Source organism: Misgurnus anguillicaudatus, chromosome 3 (genome assembly GCF_027580225.2).
Source record: "Misgurnus anguillicaudatus chromosome 3, ASM2758022v2, whole genome shotgun sequence".
In the NCBI taxonomy this organism is placed as follows: domain Eukaryota; kingdom Metazoa; phylum Chordata; class Actinopteri; order Cypriniformes; family Cobitidae; genus Misgurnus; species Misgurnus anguillicaudatus.
The window spans coordinates 10,838,639-10,856,362 of NC_073339.2; the positions used below are offsets into that span (position 1 = coordinate 10,838,639).

At 36.4% G+C, this 17,724-nt stretch overlaps 1 protein-coding gene across 1 annotated transcript in view; it reads right to left on the minus strand.

Moving 5' to 3' along the window:
• sorcs3a (sortilin related VPS10 domain containing receptor 3a) overlaps positions 1–1,477 on the minus strand; it is a 314,187-nt gene extending 312,710 nt beyond the window's left edge. Inside the window, exon 1 of the mRNA XM_055204570.2 lies at positions 573–1,477. Within this exon, the coding sequence (XP_055060545.1) occupies positions 573–1,265 (693 nt within the window). The 5' untranslated portion in view covers positions 1,266–1,477. The remainder of the gene's footprint in view (positions 1–572) is intronic.
• Between the last annotated feature and the right edge of the window lie 16,247 nt (positions 1,478–17,724).

Sequence of the window (17,724 nt, forward strand, 5' to 3'; positions counted from 1 at the left end):
TGAAGTATCCCGCCAATCCAAAATGTTTTGGGCAGCGCTCGCTTGTCTCGCACCCAAGTCAGTAACAGACAGACACAACGCGGCCAGGGGACTCCAGCCAAAAACCTGCGCTCGCCCCAGGCAAATCATTTCAGCGGAAAATTATTAATGACAGTGCTGATGCATATTAATGCATATTTGCAGACATGCAATGTTGAATGTAGATATAAACAGCTGTAATGGAGAAAATACAGGTGCTGGAGAGCACTCTTCATTACGCATTATCAAAAATCCAGTTCTAGGGGCGCATTGCTGTGCTTCACACAAGTACCTGGTGTCCCACAAACAGGTGGCTAACACACTGTGGACGTTTGTTCTGTAAACATTAGCTTATGAAGGGGTGATTTAATTTAAGCAACGCTGTGGAGAGCGTTGCCCCAAGGTGTTGATTTTCATACACAACTGGATTTGAGATAAATCAATGACCATAAAGACTAGATGGCGAAAATATTATTATATGAAACACTAAAGATTACTAGCTTAATACTATTGCACAGTAAAGCAGCCAAACAGGATGAATGGCGCGTACTTACACTGCTGTTTTTCCCGGACCAATACACGACTGCGTGGTTGTGCGCGGAGTCTCCAGCCAGCGCAAAAGTGCTGCTGACCACCCTGGGTTCGTCTGATCTGGAATCAGACACTTTGCCATCATCATCCTTGTTCCAGCGAACTTCGGTGCGTTTGCTCGATCCGTCCAGGCGCACACCAGAGGTCTTTCTTTGCTCTTCCGAGCGGGCACCGGCGCTCCGTGCGCTCTCCAAAAACTCGGGCACGCTTCTTTTGATTCTCCCCAAAGCGGCGTCCATTCGCTTTACCTCGGGTTCGAATTCGGAATCACTTGCCAAATACTCATCCGAAAACATTTCTTCATCCAAACCGGACTCAGTGAAGTTCTCCATAAGCGCACCGGAGTTCAGCACCTCCGCGTCTTTTTCCAGTTTCGCCACCAAGCCAGGAATACCATCCGCCGCTCGTCCACTGGTTACTCCAGTACCGGGGTAAGGGGCTGTGGACAGATTGGGTTTCTTTTGATCCCCTCTCAAATATTTCCCAGTATCAGACGACAGATAAACATTCCCCGCGTTTTTCAGTTGCACTGGCAACACGCATGGTGCGCAAGTTATCTCAGCATATATATTTGGAAACAGGTACAAGGATGAAAAAATAAGCCAGGTGGAAAGAGTAAAGTGTGAGCCAGGAAATAAACCAGGAGCGGTCTCCATCGTTAGAAGAGATTTTGGGGAATGCGTCTCCCCTCCCTTCGACTCTCAAAACGCGCAGGGAAGCAACTCCAGTGAAGTGTCGGGGTTTTAAAGAAGTGCTCGTCAGCCACACCGCGCACGTTCAGGGATGTGATGGAGTAAGGCAGTACATAGGGGAGGTACTGAATCCAAGCCAAGCTGCTGCTGCGTCTGGGGAAGAGAGGGAGAGAGAGAGAGAGAGAGAGAGAGAGAGAGAGAGAGAGAGAGAGAGAGAGAGAGAGAGTTGGGCATAATGGCATCGTGCGTATTCGAGGTCTTTTACTTTCATTTAAATGTTAAAGCATTTGCTGTGGTGTGGATACCCGAGGTCTCCACTTCTGCATGTTTAGAATGCCATGCCATTATTTTCTAACCGTTTTATTAGTATTCGCTTTAATCCTTGTTGTCCAAATTAAATCCACAATTCGAATTTGCTTTAGTTTGTAGCCTTATCCAGAACATAATACACTAAACGTATGCCTGAATGTGTTGTTTCTTTCGATTCACAGGCGAGAGATCTTGTAGGTTTGGCACGTGAACGCGCGCAGCAGTGACATTTATTCGCCTGTCATCCGCGCGTGCCAGACAATGCGCTCTGTGTTGACAGGGACAAAACTCCAGGAGCTCAACATAGATAAGCAACAGTCCTCACAGATCAGTGCACACGAGCTGCTTCATGAGGTTATACTTCATCAGAATAGACAGAGACGTTTTTATGTATTGGGTTAGTATTTTGAGAAACCAATATTGTCCCCAAAAGTTATAGCTACCAGTGCAGAACATTGACAAAATTCACATTTAGAAAACATAAACATTTAAAACTCACTTCCGCCAATACACATCAACAATTTTTATGACAACATTCTTCCCTGTGACTGTGTTTTAATTAACTACCTTTTAATATTTGGCAACACATGTGGCCTTATGGGATAAAAAAGCAATAGGATGCAAGTGGAGAAGCAACAGAGCATCCGGACTTTTCTATCATACTGTTTTTTCTTTTTTTCTTTTTTTTTGCATAATGAGGATTCCAGCATACTGCACTAATTGTCATATAAGTGCTTTCTTGGAAGTCTTCTCATCTAATCCTATGCTGTGAGGTACACCAAATGCAATTGGCTATTTAAAGGATTAGTCGATTTTCTTTAAAAAAATCCAGATAATTTACTCACGGCCATGTCATCCAAAATGTTGATGTCTTTCTTTGTTCAGTGGAGAAGAAATTATGTTTTTGGAGAAAAACATCCCAGGATTTTTCGTGAAAAGGTCACGCGTTAGATATATGAAACGCGCATTTGCGGACCATTTTAAACAATAAACTGACACAAAGACATTAATTAGTATCATTCGACATACAACAATGTCGGAACGGTTCTCTTTCTTCACACTTGTAAACACTGGGGTGTAGTTTCGATAAATCATCCATGACCTCTTGACGTGATGACGTATTACGTGAGGTCGCGCATCACATGACCGGAGATAGATGAGAAGTTGTGGTTTAAAAGTGCATATTTTTGCACTTTCCTCATCAACCTTTTTATTTGATTATTTTTTTATTACGATCTTTAAACAAACTGTTGCTAGTAAATAACATTAATTTAAATATACTGGCAAACAGCTGCTAGTAATACTGTAATTTCTACATAATTTTTTACAGTGCAATATGTCCGTCCTACCTACCTATCTTTAATGAAATGCTAAAAATATAATTAACTTTATAAAAAAAAAAAACATGACACATGCTTATTATTCCAGTGGCTCTAAACATGCAAGTATATGCGTGCAAATAAATTGTAATAAATTGGCTTGAATCAGCAAATACCTAAAATGTGCGGCGTATTTCGCTTTGCTCTTCTGCTGCCCAGAGGGACAGGAGGAGATTGTATTGATTGCAGCTAAGCGCTTCGCATACGATACACATTCACTCAAATTAGCAGGAAGATGGATTTTTTGGCCTCTCTCACCGCCTGTACACTAACCCCTACTAGATACATTATGCGTCAGATTACATCAGTGACAGAGTATTTGCAGACAGGTGTCAGAAAGGCTTTTAATACTGATCTGAGATCATTTTTCAGGAGGAGAGATCGGACTTGCGGCAATTAAGTCAGTCCCAGATAATCAACAAGAAGTTGACAGAAATACCTCTGGGAAATTGACGTGTCCTGCATAACATGCTACACATTTAGGGCTGTCATGATTATATGAAATTTGGCTGACGGTTAATTGTCCAATACATTGTGGCGATTGTGACAATTAATTGCATGTTTGCTATACATTTTTGTTTGTTTGTTATGAAATCATTTTCACACATTGTTGTGATTATTTAAATTAAATATTTTGCAAGGTTTACATGGTAGTAAATATTAATACACTTAACACATTTAATTATTTAATTAATAAATCTTTCAAAAAATGAAAATTCTTCATGAGAAATAAACACAATAAAGTGTTTGAAAAATAACTAAAAATAAAAATGCCATCAAAATAAACTGACCATACCAGAACTGGCCTTAATAGTATAGCCAGTCCTTCTAAGATAATTTTAGTACTGGACCACATGTCTGTAGTGCCTGCAAAAAACTTGAATCATACAAATTTCTTACAGATCCTAAAAAATAGCATCATTCCCTAAATTTGGAATTGCTGTTTTGGAAATGTATGTTTTACCTGGCAGTTCATACTGCTTATCAAAGTTTTGCAGCATTTCTTTAAATGCTGTTTTTTCCACTGTATTGAATGGCATTGCAATGTACACTGTCAGTTAAGGATCGGCATCTTGATCTCGTTTATACAGGCGCTGCAGCTCCCCCTTGTGTTTTTTAGAGAGATGTGCAATCATTGCGGTGATCTGAAATCATCGCGATGAGGTCCAACAATCGCAATGAGATGATTTTTTTTAAGTATTCTAATTTTTAGTATAACTAATTCCCATTCTTTAATACGTGGCAGGTATGACGGGATTCACGGGTCTAAAACCTTGCTTTTTCTAATTTATTAAAAAATAGACAACGTATATATTATCAGCAATTTGAGTGAAAATGGGAATGAATTTGGGAATTTTTCAGTATCTAGGTCGTGCCCAAGGGGCAACCTTTCTTTTTTTCTCATGAATCATATAAAGACAGGCTCAAAAATGGAGTCAATCTCATTGACCATGTTAAAATGTCCAAAAAAATATGTTAGTCCGGTACAAAGTGGTTTTGGTCTTATTGTATCTTTCATGCCAACTGTGGATTTTTTGTAACTCATGCATTTGAATTATATTTAGCTTTAAAATGCTGCATAATTAAGAGCATGGCCACTTGAGTGACAGGTGGATTGCCAATGCTGACACTATGGTCGAGCTAGAAACCTCAGCTCCAGACACCACAGTTTCACCCACATTTTACCTCTTTGCCCATTTTTGGTTATCCGGGAGTGATAGGTGGTGACCCGGTGCCAAGATAGTGAATGGTGGCTCTGCCCACTTTAAACTTATAAGGCTTTTCAGAAACCATATGGGTGATGTCACAGACACTACGTCCATGTTTTACACAGTCTATGGTTGTGCCCATTTAATTACGGTTAATTACCGGTTGATACTGTACATACAGTATACACACAACTATTTAGATAAAATCACATATCTTAAATAAGTGATATTTTTATTATATACAGTGAAATGAAAAGCTAAAAAATAATGACTATACACTGTAAAAAAAATCCGTAGAAATTATAGTGTTACTTGCCGGTGGTTGCCGGTAAATTACCGTAGATTTGAATTTATGTTATTTACTGGCAACATTTTGTTTAAAGTTAAATGAACATTAAACATTAACAAGTATTTGTCTTTACAAAACTTAAAAAACAGTATCAAGCAAAGCATTCTGGGAAACAAAATCTGAAGCAAAAAATGCTTTGCATGAGGCTGTTATTGTATAGTTTTATTCTGTAAAGATAAAGACTTGTTAATATTTAAAATGTGTTTAACTTTGAACAAACTCTTGCCAGTAAATAACATAAATTTAAATCTACAGTAAGTTACAGGCAACCATCTGCAAGTAACACTGTAATTTCTACAGAATTTTTTTTACAGTGTTCAGTCGGTTCACTGTATGTATGCTTAAAATCATTTGGTTGCACTGCTGCTTGCTTTTGAAACAGAAAAAATGGTAAATAAGAGTTGGTCAAAGTTAAAGAGTCAATGAAAATTTAGATGAAGTGATCTTGTGGTTTCTGGGTGGAGGAGGTCAATGAATAATTATCTTTCACACAAAAACTAGTATAATTTACATGGGGGCAACGCTTTCCAGACACAGTGCTGTCTGTTCACTGAATGCTAATGTGCAAGATTGCTTAAAAATGAAAGATAAAAATACAGAGTCATGCAGCTTTGATTTATCTCGGCCTAGATGCCCAAATATTTTGAAGAATCTTTAGAAGTTTAATAATTTATCAGCTGGTAATGCGAGAGTCTTATTCTTCCACTTTTTATGCCCCTGGTGAATTTTATGCAAAACGATTCATATTTAAATCCCAAATTGTACATCAATTTAATGCCCTTTTGCAGTGCACCATGTGGGATGGAAAACTCCTGCAAGAGCACATACCGTATACTACATATACAGTATATCCCACATGGGTATATTTGTTATGATCTTACATTAGGCTTTGATCTAAAGTATAACTTCAGAACAAAATAAAAAGCATTGAACTACTAACCTGCCCCTCTATGTTATGGATACAGTACAGCTAATATAGCTGAACAACTTTTACGTTGATCATGTGTACCCATGTGTTTTATCTTTCCCTCCTAATTAAAGAGTCGAACATCTTGCACGTACACTGTAAAAATATATTTTGCACTTAAATTTGTAAGTTTAAACAACTTGTAATTTCAACTAACTTTTTTATGAGTTGCTGTAACTTAAATACTAAAGTTGAGTTAGCTTTTTTGTGGGACAAATCTGTTTTTATTGTTGTTTATAGTGTTTTTTATTTGCACTGTAAAAGATGTAGCATGAAGTTAAAACAACTTGGTTTTGAAAGTCAATTCAAACTATTTTAATTTTGGGTTGTGATAAGTTGACATAACTTATGAAATCAAGTTGAAATTGTTTAACTTAATTTTTAAGAAACTGTCAAATGTAGCATCTCTACATATATATCTATCTATATTTATGGTCCGAGGTGGTGCGAAATAGTGAAGGCGGGAAGTAATTAGCATATTTATACCTATGGTCCGAGCTGTGCGATTGTGTAGAGGCGGGGACTAATTAGCATATTCATAGCTCCATTTATACTTAATGAGGCAAGGGTGTAGACTTACATTCACGCTGTTTTAAAGCATGAAGAAATTACTGCGACAGGTTAAACTTTTATATATGCTATTATGATGCTCAAAGATCTTAACTGATACAATTCTTGACTACAGGGATACTTTAAGTTATTTTAACTTTATTTTTATAATTTAAAACAACTCATAACTAAGTTAGTTGATTAAACTTAAAATATTTAATTGGAACAAGGAATTTTTACAGTGTCGATTAAACAAACCGCTAAAAACTGTCAAATTAAAGTTTGATTTCACTCAATAATATAATGAGATATGATTTTTTTCTTTAAATTAACTTCCCAAAATAATATTAAAAATTAAATATTCATTTTTACCAGTTTGTTAGCAGTTTGTGTACTCGTTTTATCCAGTTAAGAGCTGACTGTTTTATATTCGTCAATAATTTTTAGGTTTTTGAAGCGTGAAGTGCTAAATGTATTTGTAGCATCAAAATGTCAAATTTATGGTAGCCGCAGTCCTTTATTCTTCCTCTACAACTCCTCCACAAGATCCACAGTCTGTTTCTCAAATGTCAGGCTTTTAGATCTTGTTTACTTCTTTCTGTAATTTTTCCTCTTTGCTCTCGGCCTTATTCGGGATGGGTTTTTAACAGGAAAAACTCTGTTTGTTCTTTCTTTCCAGCTGGGCTCTGATCAGAGTTTTGGATCAAGTTCTGTTGCCTCGGGCTACATTGACTAGATGGAGATACAGTTTGACATGCCAATACTCTTAAAATGGCCTTGGTGAAATGTTACCTTGAGGAGGTGCAATACCAGCTGTGCTCCCCAGGCAGACACGGGTAAATCTGACTTAATGATGTGACACTAACGCAGAATTATACTTACGGACATCTACGGTATAGTTCTGACAACCTTCATTGACATACATTTCACCGTTATAATATCCAATCAATGCGTTTAAGGGGTTAAAAGTCACATGATTTGATGATCCTTCAATTCAAATCATTTATGAAACCTTCCTCACTTATAAAGTTGTCATTTCATTTGTCGATACAAATCTACAGCCACCCGTTTGCTTGTTAATGAAATCGACAATTCAATCAAGACATCATTTGGCCCTTATAAACCAACCTTGATAGAGGCCGTCTCTCATTTTCACTTAAATAAGGTTGTCTATAATGTGCCTGCGCAGACAATGTCTTTACAAAGGCCGAGGCAGATGTCACTTTGCTCTAATCTTCGCCCAGATGTCCTTAACAAATTTCTGACTTTAATAATTGTGAGCTAACTACCCTTAAAAACCTGCAGGGTGATTTGTAACTACAGCATTCAAGCTTTTGTTTGGAAAGTTACTTCATTACTTTGTGCATTCAGAAGATGCTGTGAGGTTGCGTGGGCTGTATTGAGTCCCAGTCTTAATTTCCCTGTACGTTTGCTCTTGACACAACTGACTCTGCTGCGGGCGTCTCCTGTTGCTTACGAATAGCATTTTCATCCACATTTAAATGAATTCTGTTAAACACACACAACAAAAACATTTTTTGAGACATCTGTTTGAATTCTTTAGGGTGTTTTTGGTAACCATGTATTTCAAAGCTATCTCTATTCGTACATATTTTACAAGGTGGCTAATTTGTATTAATTCACATTCGTATTAAATGTGTATTAAATGAATACTATAACGTCTATTATCATAGATTTTCTCTTGGTTGCGCTGCTTCCAGTAGTGTATATTTGTGATATTAATCCAATCATTTTTCAAAATCATGTGTTGCCAGGGTCAAAGAAATCTGCCTTAAGGCCTTCAGAACGAACAGTGCAGGCGCCAAGATGAATGGCAGTGAAATCATTGCATTAACCAATCAGATTTTGAGTTGGCTTCACCGGGGCCATATAGAAGGCTTACAATGACATCAGCATTTTCACGTCATTTGATTGGATTGACCCCCAGCCGTTTTAAACATACCCGCAAACGTTCTCCAGCTTAACACTGTCACAGAGTCACAACACTGTTCAGCCGTAATTTATGCCATGAATGATTTTGAAGGCAAAAATCTTGTTGAAATCCTTGATTTTTAAATATTTAAAGAAGAACATCTTCAGAAAGGCATTAAACTTTTGTGAAAATCATAAAAAATGCTGGCACTGGCTGGCAACTTTTTGAAAAAAAAAGAAAGAGTTAAGAGAAAACATCTGCATTAGAAGTGTTCCTGATAAATTTTTATGTTAATTTGCAATACCACGATTAGCCACTAAATTAAATTTATGAAAAGAACTTAAGCCAAAACATAATTTACTAATTTTAAACTCTTTGTATGTTTTGATCATTGTTTTGAATCTAATCTCTAACAAAAATCCTTCACAAAAATGCAATTATTTCAGCTTTTTGCTAAAAAAAATTTGTAACCATATTTAAGCATATATATATATAAGCAGAGAAAAAAATATATACAAGGATGAAAGTTTTTTCCTGTTTTGTTTGTTTGTTTGTTTGTTTATTCACTGAAAAAAAATTCATTCAATTTACAAATTTTTTAAGGTAAGTGGTCACAATCAATTTATTTAAGCTACATTTAAACAAAAAAAAAAAAAATAGAATTGCAAAAATTGATTGCAACCACTTACCTTAAAAAATTTAATAAATTTAATTAATCGGTTTTTTTTCAGTGTGTTTGTATGAAAGCAGATATTTTGTAGAATTTTTTTTACTGGAAGACATTTTGTGAAAATTTGTGAAAATCACAAAAAAATGGCTGGCGGGGAATGAGTTAAGAATAAAGTATTTACCATGTATATAGGGTGAGGGGTCGGGAGGGTTTTAAAAAACTTTAATTTCCTGAACATCCAACACAAGGTCACGATTTCTTGGAATATCAAAATCAGTCATGAATAAAGTTTCAAACAAAAAAAGATTCACACTGAAAAACCATTCACAGCAATGACACTTGAGGTCAGAAGAAAAATACTATCAGTTTATATGATAACAATAACAGCCTTATCTCGTAAAAAAATGACATTATAATCACACAGCAGAGTGGGTAACAAACCGATCCACTGATAACCGCAATACTTTGTTGTGTATTTTGACTAAATTTTTTAATGTGTGACTCGGTATCGCTGTCGTTCTTACAAGTTTGCCAGCAGCAAGCTGGGAAATACACATTCAAAAAAAGGACATCCCTCAATGGCCCCCAGGGGCCGTAATGCAGAACTGATTCGATCAGGCGGTCTGAATATTAGCGTCTGAATATGAGCTAGTCTGCAGCGGCGTGTAGCCTCACTTAATACCGAGGAGCTCACTTAATACACTAAAGCTGTGCTCAGAGAGATCTTCACAGGGAAAAATATTCCCGTTACACTTAGGAGAATCTAGGATGAACCGTGATGATTACTTTGCTCCATGAAGACTTTATTTGATGAAAGTAAGAAAGCTATTTTCTGGCTCTTATATAGTATCAAATGCTTGTTAGCTTGTTTTGGTAGGTTGTAGGGATCTAAATTGTCTTCATAGCATCTGGCATAATTAAAAAAAAATCAACTTTAATGTAGTCTGGCTTATTGAAGTCAATTTACACTCTTTTCATTCATTCAGTTAAGTCATGCAGGTTAAAAATGACATAGGGAAAATAATGACTTATTTCTTAAGTTGACTTTTATGGACAGCTTTGTTGTTTACCCTCACTTAAAAGCATCTGCTAAAAGGCTAAATGTAAATAAAATCAGAAAACTTTCAAAATTTGTACCCCAGCTGCCACTTGGGCGGTACCCTTTCAAAAAGTACAGCTTTGCACCTTAAGGGGCTGGACACACCAAAACTTTTAAACGCAGCTGAAAACGCTTTGAGGACACCGAATGCCAGCTGTTTTTCAGCCGAGCGCTTTGGTAGCTGTGATACTTCAGCTGTGAGCTGGTTGGTTGCTGTGGTAATGTCCCGCCCCTCCTCCAATGTAATTGGACGGCCGTGTGAGAACTGACATTGACGAGCGGAGCTTTTCACTTAAAGTTGAAAATTTTTTAACTCTCGTCGCTCTGCGCTGAGCGTGAAAAAACCTAGAGCGCCAATTTTCAGCATGGAAAAAACCCGCTAGCTTGCTTATTTGAAAAATGCAGAGTATCCATTGGAATCAATTGAAAACATCCGCCGGCCGCGGGCGTAAAAGCTTTGGTGTGTCCAGCCCCTAAGAGTTCATATTAGTACCTCAAAGATACATATCTCAAATTTACATACCAAATGTACATATCTGTACCCATTGGTTCATATTAGGACTTTTTCAAGGTTATTGCCCCAGTGACAGCTAGGGTACATATTGGCTAGATTTATTGTATGTGACTGCACTGAAATTAAAGTACTGTACAAAACTGTACCTTTTCTGTCACTGGGGTGGCACCCTACACTAGGGTTGCTAACTTTCTTACTTTGAAATACGGGACAAAAGATGACCTGCCGCAGCAGTGCAGATATGGTTTTGTGTACAATTCATTTAAGCCATTTGTCAAAATGATAGCTAATCTCTTAATTAAATATTAGTTTATAACTCCTTGGCAACATACGATAGGTTTATTTATAGTTTGTTAATTTACAGCAGGTAGCCTACTTTTAACACAGTCCTTTAATTGAACCATTACATTTAATATTTGTCTAAAACAAAACAAAGCCAACTAAAATTAATATATATTCTGTAAGTTTTAGGTTTTTTTTAGAGTCAACATCCAAAACTTTAATTAAAACACACACTCAAAAAAATGAAATGTTGGATTTACTTAAAAATATTTTGTCAACAGGTTCCACATAATTTGTTAAGTAAACTCAACGAACAATAATTAAGTTAATTTAACAAAAGAAGATTAAGTAAACTTAACAAACAACAGTTGAGTTGATTGTACATAAAAACATGTATTACTGATGACAAAAATTTGAAAAATGCCATTTTATAAACTCCACCCCTTTTATCTAATAACTCCTTAACACTGAATCAATCAATCAATCAATCATAGTGCAGCTGCTTAATACAACTAATCATATAAGCCTCTTAATTATAACTTATCAAGTACATCACAAATATATTTGAAATGAAATGTTACATTTCAAACCATTAATTTGTGTTTCTGTTCTAATAATATATCAGAACAAGTTAATTCACTCATAGTTGGCCACAGGTACCTATCTAATGGTGCTACACTTCTGCAAGAGGATGCCAGAACAACAACAATTACCCATAATACACTGCAACATCATTAGCCAATGAGATGCCTGTCTGTATTGGTTTTATTAATCTGTTAATTTTACACAACACTGTTATGTTGGCTGAACAAATAATTTTTAAGTAAAGCTGACAAGACACACCTTTTTTGTTGAATAAACTCAATTAAATTAAGTTCACGTTGTTAAATTAATTTTTTAAGTAATCACAATATGAAAAGATTAAGTAAAACTGACAAAGGCGAAAGTTCTTTTTTTTTGAGTGCACTTACAGTCTGTAAATCAGAAGTGAGAGAATTTCCTAGCAAAGTTGGAAATGCATTGGGGCAATTAAGGCTACATTTACACATAGCCGGGTATTTTGAGAAACAAATACTTTCCCGCTCCCGTTTTCAATAATAACATCGTGCACACAACATCGTTTTCAAAAAAACTTTCCATTTACATCAACCCGCATAAATCCGCCATTGAGCAGCATAATAACTATGCCAAACCTGTGGGAGGCAGTGTAGGAAGGGGAATACAGCCATGCAAGCCAATCAAAATCGTCAGAATCGACACCAACGAAGAACACGAGCGACTTCCTGTTCCTTTCATAACAGCAAACATGGGCTGAATCCCAAACCGCCTACTTCCATACCATACAGTACACAAAGTAGCGCTTTTTACATACTATATAGTATGGAAGTAGGCGGCCTGGGATTCAGCCATATAAACCTGATTGATCAGTAGCCAAACAAACTGTAAGGGCGCTCTCATGACGTTAAACATTTTCTGGCGCAAAATGTGACGTTTAAGAACCTAAAACCCTGTTTCTCCCAGTTGACACGGCAACACATAACCGGGGTAATCAGAAATATCCACTTTGGCTGGAGGTTTTAGATATAATCGTTTTCTGTAATAAAAACGCGGTTTTTGTGTAAATGACAGGCCAAACCGCAGGGAAATATATGCGTCTTTCCTTCGTGTAAACGGGGTATAAGGCAGGTCTGGATCAGCAATCTCTTCAGAATTGAGACTGAACTTTGTAATGCAGATCTTATACATGCACAAATGGCTAAATAGCCCACTATATAAAAAGAAAACAATTTTGTGACCCTCTTAAATGTATACTGATTGTGCTTGAAGGGGTCTGTGATTGGATGAAATGTGTCGGAGATCGTTCTCAAATGTTTTTTTCAGCCTCGCTGCTTTTGTGCTTGTGGCACCACATGATATCAAAGTACCGTGTCGAACAAGTCTGTTGTATCAGTCACTGGTTAGATCAGCATAGCCGGACATCCAGTAGGGGACAAATAAATTAGGCTCGAAATATGGGACGTCCTGGCTAATACGAGACAATTGGCAACCCTACCCTGCACTGTTAAAAAAAGCATGAAGTTAAAACAACTTGGTTTTGCAAGTCAATTCAACCTACTATTTTAAGTTTTTACTTAAAAAAAGTTGATATAACTTATAAAATCAAGTTGAAATTGTTTAACTTAATTTGTTAAGTTAGTGGACTAATCCTTTAATGTACAGCAATGTATCCAAAAAGCAGAATGCATTACAGCATTTTTCATCAAATCGATTTTTCTTCAAGATTACATTTTCGAACTTAATTAATCACTTTATTCATTCATGGTCTGAATAAATGTTAGCGCAAACACATTTTGTGTTCATTATTAACATCCAGAGAATCACAAATCAAGCTAATTACACACTAAAACTACTTAATTTTATGTCTAGGTGAAAGATTACTGTGACATGAATACCATTACGAAATCCATATCCAGAGGTATAAGAATATAAAAACCTTAAGATAAGAATATGCAGGTAAATTCAAATTATTGAGGAAAGACACACACTAAACGGGGTTAATGTGTTCAGTTTCTTCATGGTCCCTTTAAGGCAAGTCATTTTATTCATTTGGTGGCCATTTTGGGGACACCCCTGGGCAGCTATTTCCTATCAGGCTACAGCTCGGGTCATTCTTAGTCTTCAAATTGATGCTTTTCTGTTTCCTTGCTTTTCTGTCCTCCAGCCCATGAACCAGATACAGATCGAACCCGACCATCTTGAAGGACAACTCATTTGTCTAATTTCACCACGAGGAGGATTTCTTGAGGCTTTATAAGCGAGGTTACACAGGTGTGAGGAGGCTTTTTTAAGATTTATGAGTTGTAAGGATACAAAGTTACAACCTAATGCACGCATAATTCTTCCCACATTGTGACATCATATTCAAACATTAAGTTGATCTAAATGTAGATTCATTTCAGAAATTATATTTAATATTGATGTATAACCTTTATCTTGCCCCCACATATGCAACAATTCGAACACCGCAATCCAAGTATGTGTTTACTTAGATTTTAAAACGAATGCTTTGATAACAAAGAATGAATGGAGGTCTGTTTACAGTAAGAAAGTGCCGAACAGTTAACCGTTTTTGTCACTGAAAGTAGAAGCAGAAGATTTTTGATTAGTTTAACTTTATATTCCACAATTGCAAAGTTAAGAGCCTTTCTCTCTCCACATAATAACACCGCCTGGTACTTCGTAAAATAAATGTAACACTATACGTCCATTGGGAATGCTTTTTGTCCCTTAATACAACAAACAAGTAAATATAAACTGCACTGCTTGACATTAGGATTAAGTAAGCAGTGGCGGCCGGTGACTCTCTTCAGAGGTGCACAAATTAAAAAAAAAGTGTTTTTTTGTGTCATGAACCATGTGCATCATTCATCATGTCAAAATACGTGCCTGCTGCACACGCAACGAAAGGGTTTATGATAAAAGAGACATTCACAAAATACTCACAAGACACTCAGTTAACATACATGTAACCACAATAGCAGCTTGACGGTCAATAAAGAAGCAGCTTGGCCAGTTTAACCAGCGCTTGTGGTCCGTGTAAAACTGACGCGCTGTTAAAAATTTGGCTAGGTGCACTTTAGGCTACGCAGAGACTAAGGATAACCTACGGCGTGGCGTTGACCTTACGCACGACTATAAATTGGATTTAAGTCAGATGTGTTTAAATATTTAATAAAACTTCAGCACCAGGGAAGACACACATCCACTACATGAATGGAGTTAATAACCATGACAGATTTACTAGGTTTTTTTTACTCTAATGTCATATGAGGAAAAATCCTGAATTGTCATAAAGTAAGATTTTCAAGAGGAAAAATATTTTGTGTCCAAAGAAAGCATTTATCTACTGAAATTGATGATTCATGTGTAATCTAATGTAATGATGCATCTATTGATTTTAGTTACTGTTCACAACAACTGTTTTTGTCACTTTATTACATTGTTTTTTATGTCTGGAGTTCTTAAACTCATCCCAAAATGATACTGAAATATAAAATTAAATTGACTATTTTACTAATGTTAAAATTAAGTTAAATGTACTCTTTTTAGATTCCATATTATATCTTAAAGTGCACATATATATATATATATATATATATATATATATATATATATATATATATATATATACAACAGTTCTTTCTGGTTCTCGAATCTGATTGGCTAAGAGCTATGCGGTATTGTGCTGATAACGGCACTGTAAACGCTTCACCTTTCGTATCATTCCACCACCTAGTGAATGGAGGTCCTAAACAGGCTCATCTCTGAATGGAAAAACACAGACGCCCCTCTCCGTGTGTCTTATTAGTTCACTAGCTCATAAATCAGTCTGTGAATCCCCAATCGGAAGTTATTATTCCGTCAAAGATCAGCGCTCTTGGATGTTACGTTAAAGTTAATGGGAGTAATGTCTTGTCACATCGTGTGGACGATTAACACTTGGAAAGAGGAATATAAACACTCGTTTTTTTCTGGAGCTATACCTCTTATCAGAACGCGAAAACACCGTGGAACTGCAGGTAAGCACCGCAGCTTTTAAATGTGGACATTGATCATTTACTTTATCGTGACGTGACTATTAAAACATGTTATGAGATATCGCCACTGATATATTTATAAGCAGCATGCAAAAACATCTCTCTGACACTTTTATAAAAACCGCTTTATATAGTACTGACAAGAACAAAGTTTAATAATAATAATCGAGTGCTCGTATCGCGTTAAGAATAAATGAGAAAGCAATAGTAACGTTATACAAGTAGTTTTATTAACTTTTACCTCGCGCCAAAACAATAACAACACAAAAGACACTAAATATGAATAAAAAAACAAGTAATAGTTTGATCATGACACCAAATACTGCTGATTTGATCTCATTTTGACGATCATAAACAAACAAGGCCAACATGAGAGCCAGGGGATCCCTTTCAGAGATGTAGCCCAGAGAGGGTGGTGGTCAGCGGGGCGAGTGAACACTGACGTCCGCTCATGCTTTGGTTCTCATTCGTACCGAATCTCACTAAGCAAACGTTCAAACAGGCGCTATCTTTACTAATCGACTGCAGATTTAAATATAATACATATACATTCTCGACTGAACTAATCTTAAAACTACACTTTGTGACCAAGAAACGGTAATATAAAGTAACGGCTTTTCCGTCCATTGAGTTGTTATGAGATTCAAAGCAACCGAAAGTGTTACCTGTCATTCTGGCTGCCCTCAAATCCGTGGCGGAAGAAGTAGTTCTCAAACAAAGAGGCTTTTAAAATAACTCCGTTGTTGTTTTCTAGTTTTCGTTTTTCAAACGTGTGCCGTCGAACTGTTGTATAAAAGCAATATCGCTCTCGGAGTCGTGTGATATAGCTCTATATCATCACGGCTGTGATTGCCTAATCACAGCCGTGATGATATAGAGCTATATTACACTACTACTCGAGCGATATTGCTTAGATATATATATATTTCATTGCTAAAAATGTTTTTTGTGTATTTGGTATGTGTTTGTGTGGTTTATTTTCCACATACAGTACATTTTTGTATCTCCAGATTTCACTCTCTTCCAATGCATTATGTGGTACAAAGCTCATCGACCTGAAAAGTGCTGTGTTCCTGATTGGCCTGAATACCTCTGATGTCAGCTGGAAATGTGACGCTCCTTACCATGTTTGAAAGATTCGCTCACAATGCAATGTTAACAGGGCTTAACTTACAGGCTGTGAGTCCGAAGCGAGAGGAATTATGATAATGTCGGTCTTTACTCCATCACCAATCCCAGAAAGTAAACTGTTGCCTACAATCCGTGTGTTTGTTGTAGTCCAAGAAAACAGATTTACGTTGGAGAGAATAACTTTACTTTGGGGTTTCTAACTTTTGCATTGTTACAACTTATGACTTTAAAATATCAACTTTGATTACACCAAATGATAATAAGGCATTAAACAGACTTTAAAAACAATTAGAATGCAAGACAATATTACAAACTATTCCTTTCTACTGTAAAAATTCCTTGTTGCACTTAAATTTTTAAGTTTAAATCAGCTTGAATTGTGAGGATTTGCTTTAAATTATAAAAATAAAGTTGAAAATAATTTAAGCTAATTCAACTTTATTTTATCATTTATTATAGCAACTCACTAGTCAAGAAAGTTGAAATTAGTTGTAAATTCAAGTTGATTAAACTTAAAGATTTAAGTGCAACAAGGATTTTTTTTTACTTAAAAGGTTGATCAACTTTAAAAATAATTCAATCGGTAACACCTAAACAATGCGAAGTTCATCACAACATGTATGTAGCCCGTCATGTGTGTGGTTCATAATTTCAAAATATGTGTTCTGCGCGTCGAGTTACGCTCGCGTTTGCCAGATACTCGCATAATCTCATGTGTAATCAGAGTTTAGTGTTAAGGGAGTGTCTTGCGTGTATTTTGTGAATGTGAGCGTCTCTTTTTTTAACATAAACGGTTTTGGCGCGTGTGCAGCAGGCACTTATTTTGACAAAACATGTGATGCACATGATTCACATGATGCAGCAAACACATATTGTGAAAACACAAGCAACACACAAGACACTCCGAACACATATTTTGAATTAGCGCCCCTCG